Source organism: Centropristis striata, chromosome 8 (assembly GCF_030273125.1).
Source record: "Centropristis striata isolate RG_2023a ecotype Rhode Island chromosome 8, C.striata_1.0, whole genome shotgun sequence".
In the NCBI taxonomy this organism is placed as follows: domain Eukaryota; kingdom Metazoa; phylum Chordata; class Actinopteri; order Perciformes; family Serranidae; genus Centropristis; species Centropristis striata.
In genome coordinates, this window is record NC_081524.1 from 23,106,314 (window position 1) to 23,118,960 (window position 12,647).

The 12,647-nt window shown below is 37.8% G+C and overlaps 1 protein-coding gene across 1 annotated transcript in view; it reads left to right on the top strand.

Moving 5' to 3' along the window:
* The window catches only part of sh3bp5b (SH3-domain binding protein 5b (BTK-associated)), a 55,159-nt gene that overhangs the window by 40,779 nt on the left and 1,733 nt on the right, over positions 1-12,647 (top strand). The window contains exons 4-8 of the mRNA XM_059339711.1: positions 440-604; positions 1,730-1,860; positions 5,781-5,823; positions 7,506-7,725; positions 10,228-10,572. Coding sequence (XP_059195694.1) covers positions 440-604; positions 1,730-1,860; positions 5,781-5,823; positions 7,506-7,725; positions 10,228-10,572 — 904 coding nt within the window. The remainder of the gene's footprint in view (positions 1-439; positions 605-1,729; positions 1,861-5,780; positions 5,824-7,505; positions 7,726-10,227; positions 10,573-12,647) is intronic.

Below are 12,647 nucleotides of genomic sequence, written 5' to 3' on the forward strand. Positions count from 1 at the left end.
TAATATTATAGCTGAATCACTGCTCCATAAGGAACAGATGTAACATTTGGAAGTGATTTCTCCAGTGCTCCATAAATCCAGACAAGGTTAGGATTAGCTAAATGTGGATATACTGCAATAGTGTGGATGTAAACGAGTCCCGCAGGCATGATGGAGACTGTGTGTTCTCCTCAGGCAGTAATAAGAACAAGTTTATCACTGCATCTAAATGGGATCCAATGTATTTTCAAATAACAGAAGTTGCTTTTCGATTAACTCGGCCAGAAACAGCCAGAACATTTTAAAATTTAAAGTTCAATCCGGAGAAATCTTGCAGAGAAATGCTGCTCTGTGATGCTCTGTGCCACAGGCATCTTGGAAGGATTTGTCCCTGAATCTGTTGACAACAAATGACTCTGCAGTTTTGATAATGATCTCCCTCTGTCTGTCTGTTTGTCAGGCTCAGCTGGAGGCCCAGAAAGCCACCCAGGACTTCCAGAGAGCCACCGAGGTGCTGCGGGCGGCGAAGGAGACCATCTCCCTGGCCGAGCAGAGGCTCCTGGAGGAGGACAACCGGCAGTTTGACTCCGCCTGGCAGGAGATGCTGAACCACGCCACCCAGCGGGTGAGGAGGGGGGAGGGGGAGCCCACACCAGAAACATTATTTTAGGTTTTGGTCTGTGTTGAACATATTAGTTGTGTATATTTTTTTCATATTTTTTTGTTTATTTTATGGCATTTCGTTTTGACCTATTGGTGCTTGTTAAATTAGATTGTTCATATAAACTATGTGCTGGTTGACAGTAGACAGGAGTTGGTATTTACTTGAAATTGTTTAATTTAACACAATTAACTTGTTGCTCTGCTCTCACTTGTTTAAACTTTTCACAAAATATAAAAGAAAGTTTATGGAGAACTTAAAGGGCTGCGTTAAAGAAGACATTTAACCTCATAGGGAACCACAGGAATGAGTTCTTAGACCTGGAAGTAAGTTAGCATGTTAGCTCCCTGGGCTCTCTCCTCTCAAACTCTGTGAGGACTCTGAATGTGTTGGTGCTTAGAAGCTGAAATAAGGTCTGTGGTTAACACAAGCTGAAGAGATGTTTGCGTTTCATCGTACGACATATAAAAAGTTATTAAATAACCCCACTAATTCATTTTTATGTTTTTACGTTTCCTTAAAAAGGCGGTTGCTAACAAGTGGCTAAATGAGAAGAGAGTTGTTGTTTAAACGTCATCACGCCGTACACGGACAGCAACTCTCTCTCTAGTCCTCCTCACAGCCTCTAGTCATGTTTTTAAGAGCTCTTGCAAACTCTTGTAGAATGTAAATTATGTTTATAAACAATTTATTCAGCTACGGATTTACTAGCTTGATAAAACAGCTGGTTAGCTTGTCAGAGAGTAGCTGAAGCTTACGGTAGTGAGTGACGTTTAAGTCATGTAACCGTGGAGTAGTTTTCTATAGCATAACGTTAGCTTTTTACTTCTGTCGGCTGCATAAAGGCTTCAAATATCATGAAAGTGGTGTTCATCTGTGAGGATTATCCTGCTGAACAAAACGTGTCAGCATCAGAAACGTGTGTTTGCTACAGAGCTTATTTTATGCAATGATCCAAAAACCCCAGAGGAGAGTTCTCAATAGACTGTGAATGCTGCTTCCGTGTTTCCCTACAAAAATACGTCATTTTGTTGGCTCTCAATGAGGTGGCTGCTGTGGCTGATGGTGAGTTCTGATTGGCTGTTGCAGGTGATGGAGGCGGAGCACACCAAGACGAGAAGCGAGCTGCTTCACAAGGAAACAGCAGCCAAATACACGGCAGCTATCAGCCGCATGAAGCAGCTGGAGAAGAAACTCAAACGCACCATCAACAAGTCCAAGTAAGAATGTCAGCAACCACATCAGGTTTAACTGCATATTAATGTTGTATTTCACGGAGAGAAAGTGGATTAAAGTGAACCCTGGACGCCATTTTTGACCTCAGCAGCTTTAAAGCAGGTTTTTAGGGCCACAAAAAAAGCTGGAAACTCGAGGAAAAGGTCAAGAAATTATGATTCTGAAGTCTGAAATTTTACCAAATATTCCCTTATTTTTTTGTAAAATCACAACTTTATCTCATATTGCTTTATTCTCCAGTGTTAGTGACTTTTAGTGACCATAATTTATCGTCATACTGTACCTCCACCAAAGTTCAAGGCTCAAACTTTTCAGTTAAAAGTTCATGCGGCTAAAAAGCTGCTGTTGAATCTAATAATTCATCATAATGTTATATGGAGAACTAATATCAAAATGCCGCAGGGCTGCAACTAATGATTATTTTGATATTCAAATAAAATAGGCGGATTATTTTTTCATTTAATATTGAAAAATATCAATCTCAATCACCTTATTTAAAAAGCACCTTATTTAAAAGCATTGTCAGCCTTTTTCTGCATGAAAAATAGCTTTAATGAAGAAACTATTTAAAAAGTTGCCGATTATTTTTGTGTCAGTCAACTGATCTATTTGTCGACTGGTCTCTAAAATGGCATTTATAAACCAAAGTTTGTTTTTATTCAGTTCAGTATTTATTTAACTTATTTATTTATTTATTTATTTGACTAAATTAAGCTATTCTGATTTAATGGTGCTGTCAGTGCACCGGCTGGCTGTTAGAGGCTGATGAGTCAAACGTGGAGCGGCAGACAAAGAAGTGAAGTCCAGATTACCATGATGTCATTTATCGCTGCCCTTTAGTCTCGCTTGCAGTCACTTGGGGATTGATTGTTAGACCCCGGAGACCCAGGACCATCAATCAGAGCAGAAATTCTGCCACATGACCTGAATGAAACAGGGACTAATGAAGTGAGACTGTTGGTATTAACAGATTATGTGGTTTCTGGGTTTCCAAGCAACAGATCCAGCTGTTGGGCCTGGATGTGGACAGGTTGCTCTTCTCTTTTCTGCAGAAAGTGGCCTCTTTCTGAAGCAGTGAAACCTGCTCTCAGTCAAAATTACATATGTCAGGTGTTAAAGGGGGAAGTCTGGCTGAATCTGGTATTGTCACGAGGTGATGCTCTGCTGTAATTTCCCATTCAAGTTTAAGGAAATGATTTGACTGCTGTTTACGAAACCTCACAGTTTGTCACGCTCCAGGTGGCAGCTTTAAAATTAAAATATCTCATATACCTCATACTGATAACCTCATCATTAATATAGAATAGAATATCCAGGAATTTTAAAGATACATTTCCTTTTATTCATAAAAAAAAGGCTACATTTTATAGTTGCCATTAAGAAGCTCCACCCATAAACACTTATTAAACAGGTTTAAGTTCTTCATGATTTGTCAGGGAAAAATAATCACATTTTTAAAATGCTGCAGAAAATACATTTTAACCTGGACTTTGTGCTTTGTTTGAGAGAAAGAGAGGGGGAAAATCACTGATTACTTATGTGGCATATATTTTATTTTATATTTTAACAAAAAATGAATTTTCTTTGTGTATTGTGCACTGATTTTTCATCGATCTGACTTTGCAAAGCTACTCAGAAGGCTGCTTTCTTAAGCAAATAACTTTATTAAAGAACATTAAACATTATTACACTTTATTTTACATTATACAAACTATGTATAACCTTTCAACCAATTAGAGGAAATAAAACTGAGAAAATATAGATTAATACAGTCTAAAAAGGCTAAATAAACATTAGTGTATGTTTTGATATTAGTCAATTGCAGACCATTTCAAATTAAAATAAAATAAATAGCTAAATCGTAATCGTATAAATCGTTTTCTGCATTATATTATTCGCCAAAAAGAATTCCATATTAGCCAATACAGATAAATAACAATATATCTGGGATGGACGAATATCAGACAGGCTCAGACAGTTTAGAGAAAATAAAGCTCAGAAAATGCTTCTAGTTATTAAAATGGGCCATAAAATACAAATAAGCTGCCAGATAAATGAAAACACTAATTGCTTAAACTACACAGTGTTTGCTCTGCAGGGTGCTTTGTTTTAATCAGTATGTGAGCCACAAACACTCAGACTGTCAATAACTGCAGACAGAGTGAAGCATTCTGAGCTCAGTTAACGAAGGTTCAGACCAGATGACATCACACCTTCCCGTGTGGCTTTCACCTTTAAAAAAAAAAAAAAAAAAAAAATATATATATATATATTTAATCTGGCTGTCGAGACCTTCAAAAGTTAATTTCCCCTGTTGAGTGTGTTTGCAGCTCAGGGGTCCGTTTCTGAGCTTCACCTTCAGTAAAAGTTTAGTTTAAATGAATAATGTGAGGTTACATAAGACCCTCCCTTAGTCCCCTCGTCTGCAGCTCATCTCTCTGAGCCGAGGAAGGCCGTGTCAGCCTCCTGCTGCCTCTGATGCTCTCCATCTCTGTCAGTGTGCAGATTCACTAACAGTAATACAAAGTAAAGTATTTAAAGTCAAAGTGTTAATCCAGAACAGGGACTAGTAAAGACATACATGTCCTGAATGCATTTATTTCCCTTTTTCAGTTACTTTCTTGCCTTTCTCAGTTGTGTTCAGTTACAGTTTCAGAAACTTTATGTTCAAACGTTAAATACTCAAAGTTAAAAAGACAGCACATGCACATCTTCAGGACAAAGGGCTTGAGAATTGAGAATTGTCATCTTTGTCCTGAAGACGTGTATATGTGCAACATTTTTACCCTTTGAGTATTCAACGTTGGAACTTGATGAATTTTGTTTTAACGCCACAAACAAATAAAGAGAAGTCACACCCCCTTACAAACCTGACTAAAACTTTTAGTATCTCTTTAGGTCAGACCCAGGTTGGTATTTCAAATTTGATTTTATAATTGTTTCAAACTGTTTTGAATGTCATTTTCAACACCATTAAAAAGTTGTTAAAACAAACTCCATGCTCCTGAACATTTGGCTTCTAATCTAAAGTATTTCTCTGTAACATTAGGGCTAAGTGAGCAAAGTACAATTGTTTAGGTGAAAAATAATTCATACCTCTGTCCCTGCAGGTCACTGACTCATCCAGTCCTCTCAGTCATGACAGTGGGGTTTTTTGACAGTGAATGTAACATTTACTTTGTTGAGATGCTTGAGTTTTTCCACCTTACGCTTCTTTATAATTCTCCTCTGATACATTCCAGAGGGTGATATTTTACTTTTTAATACTTTTTATTAACAGCTAAATATATTGATTACTTGATATTTTAACATCATGATGATCAGTTGATAAAAACAACAATAAGTTTGTTAAAAATTCAACTACCCAGCAGCATAATTGCTTATATCAGCTTAATCAGTAACAATAGAGCAATTATCTATAATAATAATAATAATAATAATAATAATAATAATAATAATAATAATAAAGCTCCCTCAGGGGCACTCTGCTGCATAATTGCTTTCGGTTTTGGTCTTTTAAGTGCATTTTGCTGATATTCACAAACTTTTTCTTCAATGAAATTTTAAATGCAGGATTTTTACATATAGGGGAATATCTGCACATTGTGGTGTTGCAGATTTAACTTTAACAAAGGAAAGGAGAGAATAAAACATTTATTTCTGTCTTGTAACCCTTCTCTTGGTTAATGATCGGCTCAGCTCGGCTGTGTTCAGCCTCAGCGGGGTGTTAATCCGCTCTGCATCGTTCACTCGTCCAACATCACAACCCCTTTATCTCCCTCTCCTCCTCCAAGTTGCCATGGTGATGATGTGCTCTTTTTCTGGGTTACTCTGTATTTTCCCCCTCTGATCTAATCGTCTCCTCTCTCTCTCTCTCTCCTGACCTCCTCCTCCTCCTCTGCAGGCCCTACTTTGAGATGAAGGCGAAGTACTACCTGCAGCTGGAGGTAGGTGACGGCTGCTCAGCTGTTTTACTCCCTCTGATCTCCTCTGCAGGTTATGAGGATGCTCCTCTCATTGCCACTGTGTATGCATGTTCAGTAGGTCATTCAGGGGTTAAATACTTTGACCCAAACGTTCAGATTCAGTTAACTCGCCATGTCACGGCTGCAGAGCTGATTTTTTTTCCCTCCCTTATGCTGCATGCTTTAGTAAAGTCTGTGCACTTTGGAGTTGTTTTTCTCTGACTCAAATACACATTGCAGCTGGTAGAGTTGTTGGAAACAAAGCGCACCATTACTGTGAACACAAACACAGTTCTAATCTAATTAGCATTAACTAATAAGTTAGGCCTCTTTTCATACAGACTAGAATTAAAAGAACAAAATCCATCTTTTGACACCTTCTGTAGTTAGCTTGGATTTCAGCAGTTAAAGTTGATTCCGGTTTCAAAAATGAATCACAAATCTGAGCATAATTCTTCTCTTTTGATTAGTATGTTCCCTAAAACAGAAAGTCCAGAGTTCCTCCTAACATTATAAAGCTTTGGTGCAGCATCAAGTCACCTCCTGAGCCAAATCAATGCCAAATCAATGCAGAGAGCATTAAAACTTTACTAATGACTTTCCCAGATCTGACCCAGTGGACTTCTTTATAAGTTTTGTTTTTAAGCTTTTGTGCCATTTATTATCTGCTCTAGCTTTTACACATTTTTGTCCACATATATTGGTAACATATTGGTAAAAAAATTATGTGAAATTGCATATTTTTAATTGGAAAACATTAAAAAATCTCCCCCACATGCCCCTCCAAATATGAGCACTGTCACAAAGAGCTGTAGTCATGTCACTAAGCAGCTTATTTAGTAAGAGTTTAGGAGTTTTCAGTCAGTTATCTGCCTTGTTTTCGCTGCATCATTCTTCAGAGAAAAACAGCAGGAAGTGAGTTTTCTGAAGCACAGTCTGGTTCTACTGCTGCGCTGCTCTCAGGTTTATTGCCTGAATGCCAGCGAGTCAGATAAACTATCTGATTTCTGTGCACTGAATAAAGAAATCTATAAATAAGAAAATGCAGGAGCACATCTCTATATAAAATAACTTATCTGTAAATAAATATTTCAAGTGTTTGAATGTGGTGATTTGGAGTCGAATAACTCGTCACATAACTTTATTTTAGGAGTTTCGCATTTATATAAACATTCACACCCAACCAAACCTACATTTTCATGTCCAAGCATACAGAACATTACCTCATACTGTGTCTCCCCTTATCCCTCCACACCACCCGGTACCAAGAGCGCCCTCCAAAGTGGAAAATAAACCAAAATATACTTATACATACGTATAAACGTAAATAAAAAAAGATAAGATTGAGCTACTTGACAAGCAAGAATTAAATTGTAGACAGTAAAATGACAGAATTAATAAATTAAATTCAAAAGAATTGGGGGGGAATTCAGTGCATAGACATAGTTATAGTACCAATAGTCTAGTGTGTTTTTGTCAGATTTCTACAGTGGTGGGAAATGTATTCAGATCCCTTACTGCAGTAAAAGTATTAATACTACACTAAAATGACTCCACTATAAGTAAAGTTACTGAACACTTACTGAAGTAAAAGTAGAAAAGCATCAAATTTTACTCAAAGTATCTCTCTCTCTCTCTTTCTGTTTCTCTTTCCCCGTCTCCAGAACCTGAAGAAGAACGTTGACGAGCGGCAGGCCAAGCTCTCTCAGGCCAAAGGCGAGTACAAGACGGCCCTCAGGAACCTGGAGATGATCTCCGACGAGATCCACGAGCGACGGCGGAACTCCGCCATGGGCCCCCGGGGCCGCGGCGTGGGGGCCGAGGGCGACAGTGTTTCTGGGGACGACATCTCCAGCTTTAAGATGGAGTCAGACGGAATATCCAGTGAGTACAGAGACACAGTTTCTCTTCCTTCTCTCACTTCACTGAGACGTATTGTGCTACTCTGCATGTGTGGCCAGTCGATTGTTCTAATGAGATAAAAGGCCAATAAGTAAATGTTAAACCTTCCCGTCTCACCTCAACAGTTTCTCTCTAAATGTCAGGGTGAGCTGGAATCACATTCTGTTGTCATTTAACCTTCTTTTAGTGGTGAATGGGGTCATGAAGTAACTTTTAGAATAGCACAGACAAGACATTGTATGCATGAGGTAAAAGTTATTCTGTGAGCAGAAATTAACTTTCAGAATGGTCTTACTTGCACCTATATGAACTCTGTTCTACCTAGAAGCTCTTGATATGAAGACTCTCTCTGGAGAGTGTTCCTGCATCAGCTTATAGGGTTGAGGAAACACAGAGCTCTTCTCTGTGTCCATGAATTCCTAGTTTGTGATTCTTGGAAAGTCTGATCAGGGTGAAGATGTTGAACAGGACTGCAGGGCGGCAGACATCTGATGGCACCAACTGCTTAACGTCAAGTTAGTTTGACCGTGTAGAATTAGGTTTCAGGCAATTTAATTCAAATATGCTGTGAAGAGAGGAGAGTCTGTCTCAGACACACACTATAGCTCTAAAATTAGACACGGCGACATGCTTAAACTTAACCTTTTCTCTAAATTTAACCTGAATCTGGCTCTGACTCCTAAAGTCTTAACCCTCAACAAAAAATAAGAAAAACTGTCTTCATTTTCAAGGTCTAAAATACAGAAGTTTAGACCTTTTAGCAAAGCAAAATTTAAAAAGTTCAGAATCAGAAATTTTCCTCATACAGTCTGTACAGGGTACAACTCTGTGCTTTGACCCTCACAGATATTTAGGACATTTGGGTGATTGCGATGGACTTTTTTTTTTTTTTTTTTTCTGAAAATGTATGGACAAAATGATTAATCACGAAAATAACTGACAGATTTTATTATTGAAAATAAGCATTCCTTGCAACTTTCTTGCTTCTGATGGTAGAATATGATTCATACTGAAGGTATAAACTTTTGGTTTCATGATAAAATAGTTCTTAATTAAGCTCTGTGATTGGTTATGAAAGTCTTTATGTCCACAGGGTCGTACCATCAACTTTTTATGAGTTATGCACGATCCAACTTTTCAGTCCTGATAGCGATTCCGATACCAGTGCTTCATTAATAAACTTTATGCCTCACTGTGTGGAAATGACTGGGACCATTCTTTTTAGTGTGAAGCAACATCAGGTCTTTAACATTGCCTTCCTAACTTGTAAATGTATAACAAATACATAAAAATGTAATCATTTGTTATTTATTATTATTAAATAATAAATCCAGCAACATGGTGAAAAGAAATCCTCAAATTTAACGGGAATTACAGTTCAATTGTAAACCTTATAAATGCAACAACAAATTGCTCAAAACTTGGAATTAAAATTTTATTATAAGACAAAAGCATAAAAACAAAATGCAATTAAAAACACTTAGTGCAAATAGGGATTTAAATTCCACTATAAAATATCACAGCTTACAATTGAAAATACACAACTCAAACACATTTAAACTTTTTCTTCCTAAATAATCCCACTGTCACAGGTTACAAGTCACAAGTCACAAGTTAACTTCTTTACTGCATCGTGCCTTTTTTGTGACCGGTGTTACGATTGATGGGTTGTTATTCAACCAGAATTTTTGTGCCATAGAAGAGGTTAACCTGAGGAAAATGATCAGGTCTTAAGAAAACCCAAAAGAAAAAAAACAACTTCACTCTCATCATGTTGGCCTTGACTCTGGAATAAACAGTGTGGTGTTACAATGGTGAGCGGTGGACGCTGAATATAACAGCAGACAGTAACGGTGCGTTTGTGTGCTCTGATTTATGTCGGGGAAAATGAAACACCTCCGCTGGGACTGATGTGACAGTTTAGAGTCCTCTCAGCTCTATTAATATCTCTGTTTGCACACACTCACTCTTTTTCTTTTCATTATTCCTTCATCCCTCCTTTCTCTCTTCACTTTTTTCTTCCTTCTCTCCCTCCGTCCTCTGTTTCCTGCTCTCTTTCTCCTTTGCTCATTTTCTCTTCTGATCCATTTCCTTCCCTCTATCCTTCCCTCTCTTTTTCACTCTTTAACCATCCACCCTTTTCCTTCTTCATCGTTCCCCATTATTTCTTCCTACTCTCATCCCTCTATCTCCTACTTGTTTCCTTTTTTATTTTATTTTTTGTCTTCCTTCTTTCCTTCCTCTCTTCTATCCATTCTATCCCTCTTGCCTCTTTCCCCTTTCCTTCACTCTTCCTTTTCTCATGACTCATGGCACCCTCTTACACGTTGTCTTCGTTCCTTCTCCCTTTTACATTTTGCTTTCCTCTTCCTCGACACGTTTCCCTTTTCTCCTATTGTTTTTTTTTCACACCTTTCTCTCATTACAATTGTCTCCAAATTCTTGCTCATGTCTCCTTTTCCTTTCCCTCTCCTCCTCCTGCAGTGGCGTCTGTGTGTTTTGATGACGAGGTTTGTGGCGGCGGCAGCATCATGTCGGAGGAAGATTCTGAGACTCACTCCACCTGCAGCCTGGGTTCGTCTCCCAGCAGCCCTCAGGAGCTCCTGTCGCCGTGCCCCTTCGCCAGCTCCTCTTCCTCCTGCACGTCCTCATCCGCCTCTCCATCACCCACTCCCTCCTCCTCGTCCTCCCCGTCCCCTCTGTCCAGGCCCTGCAGTCTGGACCTCCCCAGCACCGTGTCGCTGTCCGACTTCGGCCTCATCTCGCCGGTGCTCGGCCCACGCAGCGAATGCAGCGGAGCATCATCACCAGAATGTGACCTCGAGAGAGGTGGGTGATGGGGAAAATGGCTCGTGTGTGTGTGTGTGTGTGTGTGTGTGTGTATGTGTGTGTGTGTGTGTGTATGTGTATGTGTGTGTGTGTGTGTGTATGTGTGTGTGTCTGTGTTGGTGTGAGTTTAGCATTATAACTCCAGGCCATGGTTCAGGAAATAAGTTTAAACGCACCATCGTAACTTTTTCACCTTGAAAACTGTTTTAAAATATAAGTAAGTACACAAAAGCTAAGCCTTTTTCTCATATTTTTAAAGCAGATTTGACAAAATAAATGTTTAATTTTAACTATAAATATGGTAAAACACACTTGCTATGGAAATTAGGCCAGTGCCAAATATATATATATAATATGATTAGTTGATTAACTAATTGACATTAAAATATTAACTTATAGTTTCAGATATTCCACACAAATGTTCAAATGTGAAGATATGCTGCTGTAAACTACATGTATTCTGATTTTAAATAAATAAACAATTCATCAATTAATCCGAAAAAACAACTGCATATATCCTGCTATATTTTAGACAAACTCTTAAAAAAGAAAAGAAAGAATAGGTTGGGTGTACTACTATACTTGTATGGAACAGAGTAAATGGGTCCATTTGTGTGCAGCACAAATAGGAGAAAAAAAAAAAAAAAGGGGAAGTGAGATGGATGACATTTGAGAATCTATTCTGGGTAGAAGTACGATCTCCTGCTACCTGCTCCACTCACACCTGCTCACACCGGAGGAGCCTATTAGTCAAAGTGACAGGGAGACAAAACACGTGTGGATCCTCCAGAGAGAGGAAATGGTTCACCACACTTCACTTAGTGAATAGCTGAGGTGTGTGTCTGTGTGTATCTATATATATGCATTGTTTGAGTTGTTGAAATAATGTATTTCCTAGCAGATGTGGTTTCACCTAGAAAAGGTTAACTTATGGTTTTGTATGTCCAAAATTTGAAAACAGTAGCGTAGTATGTTGAAAAAGTCAAAACTCGGTCAAAGTGTACTTTGTTCAAAAACCTGCAGAATGCACTGAGCATGGTAATGATGTAGTTTGTGCAAAAATATCCATAATACACAATATTATAGTATGTCATCTACATTTTGAAAGAAAGTCATAGAATAGTATGTTGTCCAAATTTCATACAAGTCATAATATAGCACATCCAAATTTTGAAAAAAAGTCATATTATAGTATGTCTTTCAAAATAAAAAAATCATTGTATAGTATGTCATCCAAAATCAGTTAAAAGGCATAGTATAGTACATCATCCAAATTTTGATTTAAAAAAGTAATAGTATAGTATGTTGATTTGTCAAAAATGGTCAAATTTTTAAATGCCTAAAAACGCTTAAAATGGCCTAATTATAGTCTGTTGATACGTGTGATAGTTTGTACAAAAATACAGAAAAAAACACCATATTATGGGATGTTCAAAAATGTCAAATTGTCAAAATGTCTAAAAATGCTTCTGTTGGGTCAATTATAGTCTGTTGATACATATTAGAGCATAATATGTCCAGAAATGACAGAAAAACACCATATAATAGGATGTCCAAAAATGACCCCATCAAAATAGTCATATAATAGCATGTTGATTTTTGTCAAAACGGTCAAATTTTAAAAACAAAAGTCTATAATTTACCTATTTGAAGCATTTTTAGTCTGTTGATACATATTTGAGCATAATATGTCCAGAAATGACAGAAAAACACCATATTATGGGATGTCTAAAAATGACCCCCTCAAAAAAGTCATACTATAGCATGTCGATTTTTGTCAAAAACGGTCAAATTTTCAAAATGCCTAAAAATGCTAGTAATGGCCTCATTATGCATTGTTGATACATGTGGTAGTATAGTCTGTCCAAAAATAGCAACAAGCCCCCCCCCCCATATTATGGGATGTCCAAAAATGACCCCCTCAAAGAAGGTCAAATTTCAAAATGCCTAAAAATGCTAAAAATTGGTCTATTATAGTCTGTTGATACATATTTGAGCATAATATGGCCAGAAATGACAGAAAAACACCATATTATGGGATGTCCAAAAATGACCCCCTCAAGAAAAAGGCATGT